General features: G+C 39.4%; 1 protein-coding gene across 2 annotated transcripts in view; it reads right to left on the reverse strand.

The window, feature by feature from the left end:
• Positions 1-20,579, reverse strand: part of CDC123 (cell division cycle 123) — an 83,018-nt gene that overhangs the window by 27,738 nt on the left and 34,701 nt on the right. For both annotated transcript variants that reach the window (XM_080659956.1, XM_080659955.1), the window contains 3 exons: positions 19,509-19,604; positions 17,376-17,482; positions 1,734-1,782 (listed from right to left, as the gene is read on the reverse strand). In XM_080659956.1, the coding sequence (XP_080516082.1) occupies positions 1,734-1,782; positions 17,376-17,482; positions 19,509-19,604 (252 nt within the window). The remainder of the gene's footprint in view (positions 1-1,733; positions 1,783-17,375; positions 17,483-19,508; positions 19,605-20,579) is intronic.

The following is a 20,579-nucleotide window of genomic DNA, read 5'->3' on the forward strand; positions in this document are numbered from 1 at the left end:
CAATTCTATCAGTGACCCAAGTCATAAATGGGTCTTCTTACTGTAATTATTACTTAGTATACTATTTATACATTATTGAATTGCTGCAATTTTATAAATAGAACAGTTGACAAATGTATGCTTCTGAGTCTGTTTTAAAATGTTCTTTGGAGAACATTAACTCTAATAAATGGTTAGTGTCTCCAGCCTCCCTTATCCTGTCATACTGTTCTTTTCCCTCTAAAACCTGTAAGACAGAACTTGAATTACTCTCCATGCCATTACAAATCCCCCAGTGGGCTCAGGATTCTCCCTCCCCACATCCTGTGCTTCCCACAGTTTACTGTGCACAATATTCTATAGAAAGCACATATCATGTTGTTATATGATAATTTCACATAAGTATCTTATCCCTACTAACAGTAAGCTCCTTAAGGGCAAGGAATTAATTCATTTCTGTGTTCCAGCACAAGTATGTGATACACGGCAGGTGCTTAGGAAATGTTTGTCAAATAAAAGAGTAAACATGTAAAATAAGTAGCCACTAAAAGTCATGATAAAAAGAATATTTAATGATCTATGAAAGTGCCCACACTATGCTATAAGTGTGATGGGGAAATAGTACACAAGTGGCTTTATGAAGTGTGTATGCATACACACACACCCTCAAATGCTAATACTGAGGACATATTTAGGTAATAGTTTCATATTTCCTTATAGTTTTATATTTTTAATAACTTGCTTTTCTTAAAAAACTATATGGTTAAAATATAACTTAGAAATTTTAAATACACTGGTTTCTTTTTTGTTTTTTAATCCTCACCCGAGGATATTTTTCTATTGATTTTTGGAAGGGAAAAAAAGAGAGAGAGAGAGAGAAAAAATATTGACGTGAGAGAGACACATGGATTCAGTCCACAGGCCAATGCTCTATCCACTGAGCCAAATCAGCTAGGGCTAAAATGCACTGATTTAAATTTTCATCATTATATATTCTAGGTTAAACTTTGAATGTGTCAAATTATTTTAAAAGAATCTAATTATTAAATAAAGAACCCCAAACTAAAATATTACACTGTTCTTATCTATTAAAAGCATATGCTGGCATATATTTTTTATAGCCCTGGTAACTTTTTAAGCAAAAAAGAAATAAGCAATTGTTGCATACTAATATTAAATTTTTAGAAAATTTGCATAAGCATTATTGAAGTAATGTTTTGGACAGGTACTACAGGTACTACATACATTTGTGGTTGACTGAAAAAATACAAAAAGGTGAATCTTCGCCATCTAACCCCTTTGTCCTTCTCCTCAGTGGCAAGCAGTGTTGTCAATTTCTCATATATCTCTCAGAAGTATTCTAGGAATATGTGAGTATATAGTGTATGCATATATCTTTTTAGATACATGCACACAAGAGCACATAATACATAGGATGCTGCTTGTAACTTTTCATTTTAATTACTCTAAGAATATTATTTTTTTAGGCTTTTCAAACTAGGTTTTTGCATCCTCAGGAGTCCTGGAACTAATTCCCTGTACATACTGAGAGACAATATTTTCCTACATATACTCTATAGAAAAAGAATATATATTTTTATATGTATATTTAATAAATTTAAAAATTCAATGACCCTAGGTTCCTAAAGAAATTAATCCAAAAGTTTTCATTCATTTCACTTAAGAATAGCAGTTCTCAATACTTCTTCATATAGGTTTATCAACTTCATTCAGATTTTAAAAAAGTTTCTTACCTCATATTCCATACAAGGATCTGGGGAATCATCAGTACAATGGATAAATCTTTGAGGGGGGGAAAAATGTAATTGAATCTCTTTTAATAGTGTCAGTTTATGCACACACATAACTTATATTAATGTAAGATTAGGTTTTACTAAAAGTATCCAGAAACAGAAGAATAATTTGAATTCAATGAACCTGTATTAAGCACTACTTGATGTCAGGTATTAGTCTAACCCCCTGAAATATTGTTTCATTAGTCCTCAAAACCACTGATGAGCTACTATAATCTTCATTTTTCTGTCAAAAACAAAAATAAGACCCAGTAAAGACCAAAATGGCAACCAAGCCAGGACTATAACCTAAATCGTGTCAACTGCAGGATTCCAAATGAAGGCAGGATGGCACTGCTGGTTTGCAATTCTCACTGTGTTCTTTAGTAATGATGCAGAAGTCTCTATTGACATCAACTCTGCCATCTAAAGTCACAGAGTTAATCTAAACTTTCTCCCAAATGCCACTTAAAAAATAGTTGATAGAACTAGTTATTCCTCCATTAAGTATATTGCTTCCTCCTCTAATCCTTGTAATATGCCAATCGACAATTTTTCATATTGTTTATTAAATGTTTACCTATGCCAAAGCCTCACTAGGCACTGGGAATGCTAAAAAGATTAACAGTCTCTTGACCTGGATGTTAGTCTGGTAAGGAAAGACTAACAAATGAATGAAGGATTTAAAAACACTGAAAACATAAATAAAAATACTCTGATAGCACAAAGAAAGAGATTGGCTCTTGTGACGGGGGAGGGAAAGAGATAGTCAAGAAGACTTCATTCAACAGGAAGAGAAGGGCCTGCATTTAAGGCAAAGGGAAGTGGTATTTAGTCAGGAAAGGAAGTGAGAACAGTCAGACAGTATCATAGAACTACTGAAGGTCAGTACTGATGGAGTGTAGAAGACAAGGGGAGAACTGCAAAAGATGAGGTTGGGGAGAAATTTTGGACAAGGAATGATGGGTCTTATCTGTCTATTGAGGAAGGTTGTACTTTATTATACAGAAACTAGAGGCCCGGTTCACGAAAATTCGTGCACTCAGGGGGGTCCCTCAGCTTAACCTGCGCCCTCTCGCTGTCCGGGATCCCTCTTGAAGTCCGGGAGCCCTCACTCCTTACTACTCAGCTTGTGCTCCTTAGCGCTGCCTCAGAGGCTCCTGCCACCGCTGCTCCGCTCGCCTGGGTGCTGGCTGAGTGGCGCTCCCCCTGTGGGAGCGCACTGACCACCAGGGGGCAGCTCCAAACAAAGTACTCAGAGCCAGTCAGAAACAGCGTCTGACATTGTCCTGCACTGAAGATTGGATATCATAGCAGATCTACCTAATACACAGACACAAATCTAAACAGGCAGTCAAAAAGACAAACCCAAAGTGAAAGAACAGGAGAATTCTCCAGAGGAAGAGCTAAACAAAATGGAGATAAGAAATTTATCAGATATGGAGTTCAGAATAATGATGGCAAAGATGCTCAAAAGCATGAGTAAAGGCATAGTAACTATGAAAAAAGACCAGTGGGAAATAAAGAATGACAGAGCACTAATAAAGATCACTGGAATGAATATACATAAGATTAGGGGAAACCGAAGATCAAATCAGTGAATTAGGAGACATAGTAGAAAAAAATCACCCAATCAGGGAACCAAAAAGAGAACAATTAAAAAACTGAAGGACAGCTTAAGGGCAATGTGGGACTACATGAAATGTAACAATATTCACAAAATAGGAGTACCAGGAGGGGAAGAAAGTGAGCAAGGAATAGAGAACAAGGTTGAAGAAATAATGGCAGAAAAATTCCCTAACCAGCTGAAGGAAAAAGTCACACAAGTTCAGGAGGCACAGAGAGTCCCAAGCAAGAGGAACCCAAACAGGTCCACACACAGATACATCATAATTAAAATGTCAAAACTTAAAGACGAAGAGAGAATCTTAAAGGCAACAAGAGAAAAGCAATTTGTTACCTACAAAAAAGCTCCCATAAGGCTGTCAACTGATTTCTCATCAGAATCTCTAAAGGACAGAAGGGAATGTATGAAGTATTCAAGGTAATGAAAAACAAGAATCTGAAACCAATATTACTGCACCAGCAAAGCTATCATTCAAAATAGTTGGTGAAATAAAGAGCTTCCTAGACAAAGCCAGAGCTACAAGAAATGTTAAGGGAGCTGCTAAAATAAGAAAAAATAGACAGAGAAATATAGGCAGACAGGATTAAAATGGTAATAAACACATATCCTATCTAATAAAAGAGTAATATGCAATCCTATCTAATAAAAGAGTAATATGCAAATTAACCATCACTCCACTACAAGCCACACCCACCAGCCAATGAGGAGCGAGTATGCAAATTAACCCAACCAAGATGGCTGCGGCCACGAAGCGAGCGGGAGGCTTGGGTTTTCCGGGCAATGGAGGAAGCCAAGCTTTCTGCACACCCTGGCGGGCCTAGGCCTCTACTCAAGGCTACAAAGTTTCAATGATAGAAGATAAATAAATCCCAACAAAAATGGCGGCAGCCATGGAGCAGGAGGGAGCAGGAGGCTTGAGTTGCCCCTGGTGATGGAGGAAGCGAAGCTTTTTGCACACCCTGGCCGGCCTAGGCCTCCACTCAAGGCTACAAAGTTTCAATTATAGAAGATAAATAAATCCCAACAAAAAAGGCTGCAGCCACGGAGTAAGCAGGAGGCTTGGCTCAGCTCAAGGCTACAAAGTTTCAATCACAGAAGATAAATAAATCCCAGATACCAGGGCCTCTGCTTGGGTCGCCAGGGGGCGTGGCCGGCCTGCAAACCACCACAGGCCCCTCACCCAGGCCGCCCCACGCCCCAAGAGAACCCCCACCCTGATCCAGGACACCCTTCAGGGCAAACCAGCTGGCCCCAACCCGTGCACCAGCCCTCTATCCTCCTATCTAATAAAAGAATAATATGCAAATTGACCGTCATTCCAACACACAAGATGGCTACACCCATATGGATACAAGATGGCTGCCACAAGATGGCCAGCAGGAGAGGGCAGTTGGGAGCAATCAAGCCTGCAGGGGAGGGCAGTTGGGGGCAATCAAGCCTGCAGTGGAGGGCAGTTAGGGGTGACCACGCCATCAGAGGAGGGAAGTTGGGGGCGACCAGGCCTGCAGGCAAGGGCAGTTGGGGGAGACCCAGGCCTGCAGAGGAGAGCAGTTGGGGGTGACCAGGCCTGCAGGGGAGGGCAGTTAGGGGTGACTAGGCCTGCAGGGGAGGGCAGTTAGGGGTGACCAGGCCTGCAGGGGAGGGCAGTTAGGGGCAAACAGGCTGGCAGGGGAGCAGTTAGGCATCAATCAGGCTGGCAGGGGAGTGGTTAGGGGGTGATCAGGCTGGCAGGCAGGTGAGCAGTTGGAAGCCAGCAGTCCTGGATTGTGAGAGGGATGTCCAGTAGGATCAGGCCTAAACGGGTAGTCGGACATCCATCGAGGGGTCCCAGATTGGAGAGGGTGCAGGCTGGACTGAGGGACACCCCCCCACCCCGTGCACGAATTTCGTGCATCGGGCCTCTAATCAATAATAACCTTAAATGTAAATAAATTAAATTCTCCAATCAAAAGACATAGGCTAGCTGAATGGATACAAAAATATGAACTAAATAAATGCTGTCGACAAGAGACCCACCTCAGAATAAAAGACTCACATACGATGAGAGTGAAGGGATGGAAAAAATTGATGGAAAAAAAAAATTTAAAAATACAAAAAAGTATAAAGTACATATGTGTTGCTCTTCTAAAAAGCCAATTCAAGTTCACTTTTAAAGTTAATATTTTAGCTTCCAATAACCAATAGTCATGATCATGATAAAACTGATTGCCTTTCTTTTTTTAATTTAAATGTATCTAAAATAAATAAGAGAGATGAAAGGAGACAAATGACAAAGGAACTCGAATAAACAAAATAACATCACATTATCTCAATGGTTAATGTAGTAACAGAACTACTACCACTTTCACTTCTGAAATGTGATTTTAATCATATGGGAGCCATATTTTTGTAAATCTGGTAATAGAGGATATTATTAAAACAGTATTCTATAAAGAACAAGGTAAATTAAGGCTTTCTATCTACCTATTTTAAAAACACTATAGGAGGAGGGGAAACCAAGATGGCGGCATAGGTAAACACCTAAACTGCTGCCTCGCACAACAATTTCAAAACTACAACTAAAAGACAGAACGGACACCATCCAGAACCACAGGAAAGCTGGCTGAGTGGAAATTCTACAACTAGAAGGAAAGAGAAAAGCTCACAGAGAATTGGAGGTACGGCAAAGGGGCTTTGTGCGTGCAGAGAGGAAGGGCGGCTGAGAGCCTGGCTGACTTTCTCTGGCGGAAGGGGGAAGGAAGCCTCCGACCGCACTGAACCCCAGTTCTGACTGCACTGAACCCCAGTTCCAGGCGAACCCCTGGGGACCCACGCTCTTACGGGGGGAGTCTGGACTCTCGGGTGGAGACTCGAGCTGGGAAAGGCAGAAGTCTGAAGGCGCGCGCGGGCCAGTGCGCACAAAGGCTGCGGAGGTTGCCACAGGCTTTCCCTAGTGGAAGGGAGTCAGAGGATCCTGACTGCACTGAGCCCCAGTTCCAGGCGAGCCCCTGGGGACCCACGCTCTTGTGGGGGGAGTCTGGACTCTCGGGCGGAGACTCGGGAGCCGGGGAAGGCGGAGGACTGAAAGCACACATGCGCACAAGGGCAAGGCTGACAGGAAGCCAAGACTGAGACTCTACCCCATCCAAGCTGAGCACAGAGGCTATTGCAATTTGGCAAGCCTAATCCTATAAGGCTGTCTCCAGCACCGAACTTCTCCCAGCATAGACACAGCTGATCCTTACAGCCAACTGGCCCGGAGGTCAATTCTTCCCAGTGATACCAACAACAATAAAGACTTAATTACAACAAGGCTGTACACACAGTCCACAAAGGGGTGCACCAAGAGTGTCCACCTCAGGTTAACTGGGGAGGCAGACCCACTGGGCCATATTGGAAACCTAGCACAAATATCTACCTTACCAACTCAGGGAAGCAGTGAAAATGCGGCATCAAAGAATCAGATCACAAACGAAAGAAATGGAGGAAAACAAACGACTGGATATAGAATTCAAAACCAAGGTTATAAGGCTTTTTAAGAATATCCTAGAAAAGGCCGATAAATATAACGAGACCCTCGAAGATATGAAAAAGGACCAACTAGAAATTAAACATACACTGACTGAAATAAAAAATATTATACAGAGACCCAAAAACAGACTAGAGGAACACAAGAATCAAGTCAAAGAATTGAAATACAAAGAAGCAAAAAACACTCAACCGAAAAAGCAAAAAGCAAAAAAAAAAATCCAAAAAGTTGAAGATAATGTAAGAAGACTCTGGGACAACTTCAAGCGTACCAACATCAGAATTATGGGGGTGCCAGAAGAAGAGAGAGAGCAAGATACTGAAAACCTATTTGAAGAAATAATGACCGAAAACCTCCCCCACCTGGTGAAAGAAATAGACTTACAAGTCCAGGAAGCCCACAGAACCCCAAACAAAAGGAATCCAAAGAGGACCACACCAAGACACATCATCATTAAAATGCCAAGAGCAAAAGACAAAGAGAGAATATTAAAAGCAGCAAGAGAAAAACAGTTAATTACCTACAAGGGAGCACCCATACGACTGTCAGCTGACTTCTCAACAGAAACTATGCAGGCCAGACGGGAGTGGCAAGAAATTTTCAATGTGATGAATAGCAAGAACCTACAACCAAGATTACTCTACCCAGCAAAGCTATCATTCAGAATTGAAGGGCAGATAAAGAGCTTCACACATAAGAAAAAGCTGAAGGAGTTCATCACCACCAAACCAGTATTATATGAAATGCTGAAAGGTATTCTTAAAGAAGAGGAAGAAGAAAAAAGTAAAGAGAAAAATTATGAACAACAAATACATATCTATCAACAAGCGAACCTAATAATCAAGTGAATTAAAAACCTAAGGAACAGAATAATCTGGTGAATATAATAGAATCAGGGGCATAGAAAGGGAGTGGACTGACAATTCTCAGGGGGAAAGGGGTGTGGGGGGGTACGGGAAGAGACTGGACAAAAATCATACACCTATGGATGAGGACAGTGGAGGGGAGGTAAGGGCAGAAGGTGGGGTGGGAAATGGGTGGAGGGGAGCTATGTGGGGAAAAAGGAGAAATAATTGTAATAATCTGAATAAAGATTTATTTAAAAAAAAACACTATAGGAAAACCAAAAGGAACATAGATCTTCATTACCTAATATTTTTAAAATTTTATTTGAAGCATTTATTTGAACCAAAATGAGGACAATATCAGGAAGCAAGATCTCAAATGCTCCATTATCTAAATTTTTCATGTTTCTATATTGCCACAAATTATGATTTCAACCCTTAGTTAATCCTCTTACTGCTACTTTAAAAGATACACATTTCAATACATAGTTGCTTTCTATTATCATATAACAGAAAGTGCTGATTGGTTTAGCATTTAATGTTATTTTTAAAACTTGACTAGTTTCAAGGTAGCAGTGAGAATGTATGTGGCATTGTGAGGTTACTGGACAAGGCTTTCTCTTACTAAGATGATTAACCAGATGGCCAAGTTATCATTTCTAAAAGGAGAGCAAAGTGGAGAGCCATATAGTAAAAACTGAATGTAAAGGTCAACAATATTTTCAAGAGCTCAGTCAAAATATGGAAGGAATGTTGTATGTTGATATTTATATCCCATTTACATTGTGAAAAAGTAAGTTGAACAAGCAAAATTGAGTGAGATAATTAAGAGTACTAACAACACTTGAACTTTTATAATCCTTATATAAATTTAATAGTCCTAATATTCCAGGTTTAAAAAAAAATCTTTAAATCAAGGAAACCGATCATTGTCTCACTAATTAGAAAGGTGTGGACAAGGAACCCGAAAGGCTGGTCAACCTTGAAGCTCTGAAAGGTCAGAGCAAACCACTCCCTATCTAATTGAGACAATGGTAGCTGAAGCAACTTCCCCACCAAATAATCATGTAAATCCTTACTGATAAGATAATCTGCCATTATAGAATTGCTTGCCTAAGGGCAATGGGTGTATCCCAAACCTGAATAAAAGGGATGGCAAGGCCAAAGTAAAGCATAGTCCTCCCACTAGAGCTGGGCTTCTGCCTGGCCCCCATTTCCCAAATTAATATTTTTCTAGTCTCTTTTCATTTGTGTGCAGCCTTCTCCAGAACCCAAACCCTGAACTGGAACCCTGAACCACGTGGGACGTGAAAGGGTTCCCACAGGACTCTAGTAGAAAATGTTTAAGTTGAAGATGAATCCCATTTATTGGGGTAAGACCTAAGATCAGAGCACTGATTTACAATATTAATTACTCAAATGGTGTGAGTTCTAGCTCTACCGTGAGCCAATGTGGTAGGCAGGAGTAGGGGAGGAAAGTCACAGTATTAGTATACGCTGAGAATAATATCTGTGTGAATTTACTCTAGAAAACTTAGGAATTTCCTGAATCCACTGACTGAGCTCACAATTTCATCATTTTTATAAGTAATGAGAAAACATCCTCCTTAAAGCTTTATTTATAAAGTGGCAGAAAACAAAATCATGAATAATAAAGTAATACCCTAGATGTTTACTAGGGCACAGTCCTCACTGATAAACTTTTCTAAAACATTGAAAGGTTACAGCATTATACCCCACAGTAAATAACTCCTACGTATAAGAAAAATATTTTAGGAGAACCAAGATGGCAGCATAGGTAAACGCCTGTACTCGCTGCCTCCCACAACCACATCAAAATTACAACTAAAATACAGAATTATCATCCAGAACTGCTGGAAAGCTGGCTAATGGAAGTACTACAATCTATACTAATAAAAGGGTAATATGCTAATTAGACCAGGAGACCTTCTGGACGACCTTCCGGACCTCCAGACAAAGCCATGGCCGGGAGGGCTGAGGCAAGCCGCCAAGGCTGGGAGGGCCCATTGCAGAGCCCCAGCTGGGTGGGCAGGGCCTCCCACTGTGCAGCATTGATCACAGAGCCCTGGCAGGGTGGGCAGGGCAGGTAGGGCCTCCCTGTGGGTAGCGATTGATCACAGGGCGGGGAAGGCCTCCCTGTGGGCGGGGATTAATGGCGGAGCCCAGGCCAGGTAGGAAACACCTGCCTCTGCTCTGCCATTGATCCCAGAGCCCTGGCAGGGTGGGCAGGCAGGCGGGGGGGGGGGGGGGGGGGAGGAGAGGAGGAGCAAACAGTTGGGGGCAATCAGGCCGGCAAGGGGGGGCAGTTGGGGGCGAGAAGGCTGCTGGGGGGGGCAGTTGGGGGTGAGCAAGCCAGTAGGCAGAGTGGTTAGGGGCGATCAGGCAGGCAGGCGATCAGACAGGCAGGCAGGTGAGCGGTTAGGAGCCAGCAGTCCTGGATTGCGAGAGGGACGTTGTGGGATCAGACCTAAACTGGCAGTCGGACATCCCCCGAGGGGTCCCAGATTGGAGAGGGTGCAGGCTGAGCTGAGGGACACCCTCCCCCCCCCCCCCCAGCACGAATTTCGTGCACTGGGCCACTATTTAGAGAAGTAAAGAAGAAAACACATTGAGACTGGTAGGAGGTGTGGAGGCGTGAAACGGGCTGGTCTGGCACCCAGGTGTGCCACTTTTTTAATCAGGAGAAATATCGCCTCTGCAGTGGCCTCCCAGAGGAGCAAGGGGGTCCCAGCCCCACACCAGATGCCCAGCCCAGGGGTCCAGAACTGGGGAAAGAAGTAGCTTCGGGCAGTAAGAACTACAGACTGTAAAAACCAGTGCAGATTGGGGCTGAGTGACACACAGGCTGCTGCAGACCCAGCTGCTCCTCTTAAAAGGCAGGCACCATGAACTCAATTTACAAGCTCCCACTTCCTCTGAGCTCCAGTGCCAGGCAAGGCTCTGGGGAACCCAAACACATACAGGGAGAAATTGGACTGTCTGGCATCGGGGAAGGAACTCAGGGGCGGTTTTCTTCCAGACAGAGATGCTGGCAGCAGTCATTGTTCCCCTGCTGGGACCTCCCCAGTGCAGGGATGACTGGCAGCCCTGGTGATTCCCTGAGACACCACCCCACACACCCAATTTAAAACCCCACCCAAGCTGCGCAGCAGCTTTTGCATATGAATGGTCTGTCCTTTCTCAGGCTAAAAACTTGTCAAACAAGCTGCAGCTGGGTCAGGGAGCCCCAAACCTATCAATAAAAGGTCCAAGGCCCGGCACCAGTACCAGCCTGCCTTGCTCCACAGTTGGGCCTCATCTGGGCACTTCCAAACCTGATACAAAGAGGAGGAATCTGCAGATCTCTCTGTAGCTCCTGCTGGGTGGCCCTAGTCAGTGGCTGACTTTGTACCTCCTTGGATACCTAAGAGCTAGTGTACCCAGTGGTCAGTGTGAGATCATACCAGATTACAAGTCTTTGCATCCATAAGTGACACACTCAAAGGGCACACTCAGGGAGCACCAAAGCCCCACTGAAGCAAGTCCTGCACAACTGCTCTCCCACTGTAGTCACAGCTGGTCCCCACAGCCAATTGGCTTGGAGGTCAATTCCTCCCAGTGACACAAACAGCAATCAAGGCTCAACTACAACAAAACTGTGCACACAGCCCACAAAGGGGTGCACAAGAGTGTCCACTTCAGGTTATTGGGGAGGCTGAGCCACTGGGCCCTATAGGACACCTACTACACAAGGCCACTCTATCAACTCAAGGAGACTTAACAGCTACCCAGTACATAGAAACAAACACAGGGAAGCAGCCAAAATGCGGAGACAAAGAAACATGTCACAAAGGAAAAAAATGAAAGAAAGCAAACTACTGGATATACAGTTCAAAATCACAGTTATAAGGTTACTCAAGAATCTTCTAGAAACCTCCAAGGAACTTAGTGAGACTTTCAAGGATCTTAGTGAGAATGTCAAAAAAAAAAAAGGAAATGGACCAGTCAGAAATTAAGCATACACTGACTGAAATAAAGAATAATATACAGGGATTCAATAGTAGACTAGAGGACCCCAAGAATCAAATCAATGATTTGAAATACAAGGAAGCAAAAAAAACCCAACCAGAAGAGCAAAAAAAAAAAAAGAATCCAAAAATATGAAGATAGTGTAAGGAGCCTCTGGGACAACTTCAAACGTACCAATATCCGAATTAGGGGGTGCCAGAAGGAGAGAGCAAGATATTAAAAACCTATTTGAAGAAATAATGATAGAAAACTTCCCCTATCTGGTGAAAGAAATAGACTTACAAGTCCAGGAAGCACAGAGAACCCCAAGTAAGAGGAATCCAAAGAGGACCACACCAAGACACATCATAAGTAAAATGCCAAGGGCAAAAGACAAAGAGAGAATCTTAAAAGCAGCAAAGAAAAGCAGTTAGTTACCTACAAGGGAGTGCCCATACTACTGTCAGCTGATTTCTAAACAGAAACTATGCAGGACAGAAGGGAGTGGCAAGAAATATTCAAAATGATGAATAGCAAGAACCTACAACCAAGATTACTCTACCCAGCAAAGCTATCATTTTTTTTTTAATATATATTTTATTGATATTTTACAGAGAGGAAGGGAGAGGGATAGAGAGTTAGAAACATCGATGAGAGAGAAACATCGATCAGCTGCCTCCTGCACACCTCCTACTGGAGATGTGCCCGCAACCAAGGTACATGCCCTTGACCGGAATCGAACCCGGGACCCTTCAGTCCGCAGGCCAACGCTCTATCCACTGAGCCAAACCGGTTTTGGCAAAGCTATCATTTATAATTGAAGGTCAGATAAAGAGCTTCACAGATAAGAAAAAGCTAAAGGAGTTCATCACCGCCAAACCATTATTATATGAAATGCTGAAGGGTATTCTTTAAGAATAGGAAGAAGAAAAAAGTAAAGATAAAAAAATATGAATCACAAAGTGACAACAAATACATATCTATCAACAATTAAATCTAAAAATCAAGTAAATAAAAAATCTGATGAACAGAATAAACTGGTGAATGGAATAGAAGCAGGGGCACAAAAATGGAACAGACAGACAATTCTCAGAGGGAAGGGGGTGGGTAGGAGGGTGCAGGAAGAGATTAGACAAAGATCTTATATGCATTTATGTATTACCTATGGACACAGACAATAGGGTGGTGAGGGCCTGGGGTGGGGTGGAAAGCAGGTGGAGGGGAGCTATGGGGGAAAAAAGAGGGACATCTGTAATAATCTCAACAATAAAGATTAATTAAAAAAAAGAAAAATATTTTAAATCTTGGGCAGAAAAATAAATACAGAGCAAAGGGGAAATTAAACATCAAAATTCTGTTGGTATAGTATTGCTCACCAGACCAAAATAAGATTTCACTGGTGGCAGAAAAGGAAAGATAAAAGTAAAATGACAATGAATTAAGGGTGATTAGGTGTGTTCATACTAATTTTCATAGAATTTTTCTTCAAAAACAACCTAAAGCGGAAAACTGTCATTTAAATAAGTGGTCCTTAAAAATCATTAGGTAAAGGTTCTGTTAGGTCCCACTTATGCACCAAATTTTACTCCTGAAACTGTTTGCTGCTGAATTTTAGAATTAATAACCAGTTTTGTGATATTCTTGAGAAAAAAATTATGTTGAAATAGCTGAGTATAAATTACTAAGACAAGTGAAATGTCCTGACCTCTAGTTAAATCTCCTTAGTCACAAGCCCCCCCAGAGAAAAAAAAAAATAATGGATTAATTTTTCACTTAGCCCAAGTAAGTATCAGATATCTTTTTCTAGATTGGCTGACTGAAGTGATATTTAATCAATAAAATAATTAATGAAAGAAGCCTTATGACTCAGCAAGTCTAATCACATAGAATGTTTATATCTGGGCAAGTAATACACTCAGCAAGTACAATGCAGGCAGATTATTTTAAATGTGTCCTATTTTAACTTCCACTTTTTAAAGCTTCTTGGTTATGATAACCATTTGAGGAACAGGAAAAATAGGTGTACTTAATATTCTATATCAAATTACAATGGTGGTAGACAAAACTAAAGGTCTACTCTTTATTCCCAACCTTCATCCTTGCCAACGGAATTGTGACTGTTCCTATCAGGAAGCACTTGAGGTCTGATATCCCCTCTGGGACCCCAGGGGTACACGTGTTGACTAATCTTTAAGAGTCCTCATGGCGAGGGCCTGAACAGCAGCATCAGGATCAACTGGGAAAGGTTGGAAATTACACTCTTGGGCACCACTCTCATTCTACTAAACCAGGAACTCTGGGGGTGGGGACCAGCAATCTGTGTTTTATCAAACTCCTCAGATGATTCTGATGCCTGCTAAAGTTTGAGAGCCCCTGGTCTAAACCAATCACAGCATTTCTGTTCCCTCTGCCAGCTACTGGATTAGGCTGGGTAACTGTGCAAAGAATGAGCTTGACAGGAAGACTCCTGGGAAGCTTCCAGAATGCTTTACTTGCTCACATATAAAGGAGAGGAAATATGCCATATTTTTTTATTCAGGTACTGTCATGTCTTTATGTGATACCTGGAACTGTAGCAGCAATCCTGTAACCATTAGGTGAGAAACCCAAATACCAAGCCAACAGCCAAGGATTACAGCAGGGAAAGACTGAAGGAGTCTGGGTCTCTGGTAACCATGACAAGCTGCAGATTAACCTAGAAAAATGCAATCAGCCCTAACGGTTTGGCTCAGTGGATAGAGCATTGGCCTGAAGACTGAAGGGTCCCAGATTCGATTCCGGTCAGGGGCATGTACCGGGGTTGCGGGCACATCCCCAGTAGGAGGTATGCAGGAGGCAGCTGATCGATGTTTCCCTCTCATCAATGATTCTAACTCTCTATCCCTCTCCCTTCCTCTCTGTAAAAAATTAAAATATATTTTAAAAAAAAGAAAAATGCAATCAGCAGACTTCTTGTTAAATAATATCTTTTTAAAAACCCTGTATGTGTAAATTATTTTTAGTTGGCCTTCTGTTAACTTGCAATCCTGATGATAATATCTTTGTGGGTTTTTTTCAAGGCAAGTCCCAAAATAGTATAAACAACATAATCTCACTTTCATAATATCACACAATTTTATACATACCTATATAACTATATATTATAATATTTTATTCTATTCTGTTGTATTTTAATTTGAAGCATTTTGATAAGGAGAAATCATAACTTTATTAAGTGAAAGTACAGAGAACATTTAGAATGATGTTGTTGAAATTATATTGTTTTGTTTCTACTAACTAGCTTGTGGGAATAAATTACTGATAGATTTAGGCTTCAATTTTCTAACTGATCAAAGAAATGATTATGTCACTGACATTGTCCTATCCAATTTAAAAAATTATACTCTTAATCTAATCTTTAAGGGGTCCTAAAAGAACTCTGTGACAAAAGTTCATATTTCATTAAAGATCCTATCAATAAGGCTCTTTATGTTATAACTAGAGGCCTGGTGCATGAATTTGTGCACGGGTGGGGTCCAGCGGGTCCAACCCTGACAAATTGGGCTGAGCTGGCTGGGGGGAGGGGTTATGGGTTGTTGGCCAGCTGGCCCCACCCCCAATCGGGGTGGGGGGGCCATCAGGGTTGGGGGCAGCCAGGGGGAGGGGCTACAGGCAGTTGGCCAGCTGGCCCTGCCCCCTGGTTGAACTCCCAGTCAAGGGGACAATTTGCATATTATCCTTTTATTATATAGGATTAGACTTACTAATTGTTCTGCAACGGACTACTGACAAACATTTCCAGAAAAGGATGACATAATAGTGCTACAGGGCTGAAAGCTGAGTGCTTGGCGTTAGATCCTGCCAACTCCCAATTATTTATATGAAGAGAAGGATGGTATTCTGTGGGTAAACATTCTTAATTCAAGGCTTCAAATTCAACTGATGACTTAACTTCTTTCCCATGCAAAAGTCAAAAGGTACAAAATGCAAAACAACTGACTCATATTTCCACTGGATCATAGTTAAATTCATGTAAGACAAAGGGAGAGATGGGCTAAGAAGAGGCAGATCATTAACTGGAAAGATGATTTAGAAAACCAACAGTCACAGAGAATTAAAAGTGATTTACAATTATTTTTGGAAAGAAAAAGATTTCCTCATACTCTCACTACAACTAATATTAAAGGTACACAAAAATCCAGACCTGATGAATTAATAAATATAGAGTATTTTTAATGTAAAATATTTCAAGACCTCTTTACTTAAAGCATTAGATGTCAAAAGGCTTTATATCAGAAAAAAGATAGTCACGACTTCCTCTAATCAGAGGGTATCTCCTAGAATAAAAATTTTACTGCATTATTACTAAAACAAGGGCTACCATACACCTAATACCAATATTATTACTTAACTTCATTTTCTTTAATGAATACTAAATCCATATGCTCAAGCTGCAAACTCAGATGCAAAAGAATTGATGCACAACTGACATGTAGTAAATTTATTTTTTTCCTTCCAGGCTCCTCTTCAAAAAAGAATTTGAAGCTAAAATAAATGAATGGGCAGGAAAAACTAAATTGCATGGATGAAGAAGAAATGACATGCATCTACAATATTTTCAGCTGCTTAAGTTTCTAAATTTTGTGCTATGCTTTACTTTAGAGGTCAGTTTAAAGATTAGTTGAGATAACTGGTTTAAGATGGGGTAGGATGAGAAATCTAGAAGGATAACTACTATTTGATGACAAAACAAAAGAAGCATAAAGAGATCACCCACAGCTCAACAGTACAGTTGTGCTGTCTGCCTACCATGACATGAGCAGACTCAAGTTCTTTAGCAATAGAGTAAACGGCAAAGGAAGAAAAACAGCAATAACACTTCTAGAAATTTTCCTTTATCCTAGAGAAAAATTAGAAAAGTACACAAAGATTTATATATTCACTGCAGAGTTGTATATAAGGATAGAAGACTGGTCAAACAAATTATGCTATCACTATCCAGAGGGATATTAGTAAGGTAATTTAGAATAATGATGCATTTAAGTATTTAATAACATATAATACAAATGTTATACACTACAAGTGCAAAAGCAGTCTACTAAACAATATGAAATATATGACCCCATTTTCGTTATAAAACATTAGAATACAGTTAAAGACAGGTATATACACATATATATGGATAGATAAAATTTTTTAAGTATATCAGACTAACTGTGGTGAGATCATGGATGCTTTTACATTTCCTGATTTTGTTTTTTTATGATATGCATACACTGGGGTGGGTATTTTTTACATTTTTTAAATTACAGTTGACATTCAGTATTATTTTATATTAATTTCAGATGTAAAGCATAGCAGTTAGACATCTATATACTAGTTTTATAATAAGAACAAAAGTACCAAAACATTTAATGGGCAGATATATAGAAAGCCCATTTAGGAATATTCATTGTATAACAATTTCTATAAAGGAAAAAGAAAGGTTTGCTTTAAGAGGTCATTTGAGAATACGAAATAGACTTGTTACATGGAACTGTTGTTTACAATAGATCTAGGTCTAATGAAATTTCATTTGCAGAAAAACTCTCAGAAGTAAGGAAATTACTGACATGGAGAACAAGAAACATACTTACGGTTGAGTGAAGTCACGAGTGATGAAATCAGAACTCTTGAACAGTAGAAAGATGTCGCTGAGGGTTTTACATTTCAGAGAACTATTCATTGCTATCCAGTATGCATCCTAAATAATAAAACACATGCAACTTAGTATTTTTCCAAGTTAGTTACTATGAATGAAACGCAGGCCTATATACCAAGTTAATAATGCTTACTTCTACAAGGGCTTAAAGAAAAAAGCCAGGTAAGAATTTTAGCTATACTGTCAAATGTCAATTACACTTCTAAACAATGAATAGCATCACCACTGCATGTTGACACTCAGTTATAAACACAGATGTTAAAGCCCTCACCCTTTTAACTTAGGCCCAAGCACTTCCCTAGGTTTTTCTGGCTAATGATGAAAGAAGGGGGCAAAAAGGTATCAGAAATGCTAACTCTTGGGCTAGAAGACAGAGGTGTAAATAAAGAGCCTGACCAACTACTCTCTAAGAAAAAGGAGATCCTTTTCCTTCTCCCTGTTTCTGGAGAGAGAGCTAGAACACCTGAAGTTTGATAACTAGAGCACTTAAGACCCAAGTCTATCAAATATGGGAGAGTGGAAGTGATCAGATATTCTGAACCATCACAATTTTAAATGATGAATCATACATATAAACAAAACAAAAAAAGTAAGAATATCAGGCACAATGGGCACAAAAGTTAGTGAAACATGCCTAAAAATGACAAAATAATTGTCATTTAAAAAACATACTTCTCCCATAGATAGATCAGACACAAGACAATAAAATAATTTTGAGAAAACTAATAATTTTTTAAAAATCTATTTAATTATTTACAATATGGGAAAACACTGGTACAAAGTATGCACTCAATAAATAAGAAAAGAACAAATGAATAACTTAAAACCACAAATAATTTATCCAACTTAAGTGGAAAGCCTCAACCTAGTTCAGTAGTTAGGAATGATTCAAATTATTGCTCATATATAAAGTAAAAATGAGTTTCAATAACTTCTTTTAAATTTTTCCCATTGAAAAAGATGAAGAACTTGTGATTAAAGATGTATATTGAGCACAGAGATTTGACTCCACTAAAACAATAGTGTATTGTTTACTGAAAACCATGCAACTAAATAAACAAGACAATTATTAATTCCAGGAAAAACAAAATGTTGAATAAGAACATATAAGTAACTATAATATAGTATATATTAGGTGTGTACATAGTGCTTGCATAATCATAATATTAGAAACACTAAACACTAATCTGATCAAAAGTATTATATTGCAATGATGAGAATAGAATAGGAAATAAAAGTATAATCTTTCTGTTCTAGAGTAGGAAGTCAATAATAAATACATAACATTGAAGAATAAAGAAGTAGGAGAAAATAACAAAAGAATATACTAAAATATTTGAAAGCCTCTGATGAATAGGAAATGGTGAAGCAAAGCATGTCAGGACCTGCTGATTTTTGAAGAAAGCATCCAGGGCTTTTGAAAATTTAAACAATGTATATATATTATTAACTTTAATAAGTGAAAATAAACATTAGATTAAATAAATCTTATTCATTTTAGAACAAAGAAAGATAAGCATGAGATGATTTCTGAAAATGCAAAGAAGTCTGATTTCTTTCAATGACCTTTGCTGTCATAAAATTTTTTTTCTATTGGATTAGAAAAAATAGTAAATTTTTCCACAGACCTTAAATTAAAAAAAATCTTGTTGATGAAATGTTAAAATAATAAAACAACGTAAGAAGGTATCAGTTGATTTTTCAAACTGCTCTATTTCTAGATCCTATGACATTTAAATTTTATTCCTTTTCAATGGAGAAAAATCTTTGTTAAACTGAATAGCTGAAGTTTTGAAAAGGACATAACATAGATTTCCTCATATTTCTAGCATGATCAGCAGCACAAGAGATTGAAACTGTCTTTTGGCAAAATGTACAGTACTTTACAGAGCCAGGAAAGTGTACTACAAAATCAGGAAAATAAAATAACAAGGGAAAATAAAAATAAATTCCATGGCATTTTCCCTAGACTTAGGAATGTAATGAGCCCTTCTGTGGGGACATAAAGTGAAATGAACAGCAAGGCAAAGAATACTCAAACAATGAGAGATTTACTGATGTGGCCTACCCTTGGAGCACTCCAGTTAAGCTTAGGAAATACACTGCCCCCAAGGGAATTGATAGCTTCTTGGACTGTCGTTGTGAACTCAGGAAATTCCGGTGCCTAAAGAGAAAAATAAATTATTTGGGCAAGTCAATATCATCACAATAAATATATAAAACATGATCAAAATCTCAAGGTAAACTATTTAGGGTGTTAAAAAGTAATTCAGAATACAAATCACTATCAGAATTCTGAACTCAGTTAAACAGAATCCATGATCAAATAACATTTGCCAAAAAGGGGAAACGTGCCCAAATGTCACTTTCCAAAACAAATAAAACCCATAAACTAAAGAGACAGATGTCACAAGGCACCTGGGGATTTGAGGAAGGAAATGAATGGTTCTTTAACACCTACATAAAACCAGTATTTATTAAGTGAAAGGAGATAGACGGAGTATCACCTGCACATATAGTCCAATTCTCAGAAATAACTCCTGACATTTAAAGGTCCAGACGCCTTTTCATTTGCAGGAACAGATTCTTGGATAAATCCCATAAAAGGTTTCATGAGAATGAGAATAAATTATGTGATAAAACTATATTTAAACACTACTATTTCCTGACAAGTTTTAATATAAACGAACCTCAAGAACAGAATCTTGGTGAAATTAAAGTGTTCTTTCTTTTTTGGTTGATTTGAAAATCCGTATCTTATATAAGTAAGAAACCAAAACATTCTAAGTGTCATTTCAGCCAGGAAGTAAATAGAACTACTGTTGTGAAGGAACTTAAATGCGATTAAATGCTTTGCCTCAAGCCTATGTCACTATGAAAGGAACACACAAAAATAAAGTACGGAAAAGGGGAATGAGAGATGTGAAATGGAGCCTGCAGGAGACAGAACACAAATATATTAACAGATACTCAACAAAGTCACAGGTATCCCTTAATATATGCTGCCATCTACTGGGCAGCTTCAAATATTGAAAAATCCAGTAATAAGTTCTTCCATAGAGGGGAAAAAGTTAAAACATGTCTAAAAATAGCTAAACTACACATTGCAAAATAAATCAAATGGCTTATACCAGTGATT

The sequence above is a fragment of the Plecotus auritus genome (genome assembly GCF_963455305.1).
Source record: "Plecotus auritus genome assembly, chromosome: 1".
In the NCBI taxonomy this organism is placed as follows: Eukaryota; Metazoa; Chordata; class Mammalia; order Chiroptera; family Vespertilionidae; genus Plecotus; species Plecotus auritus.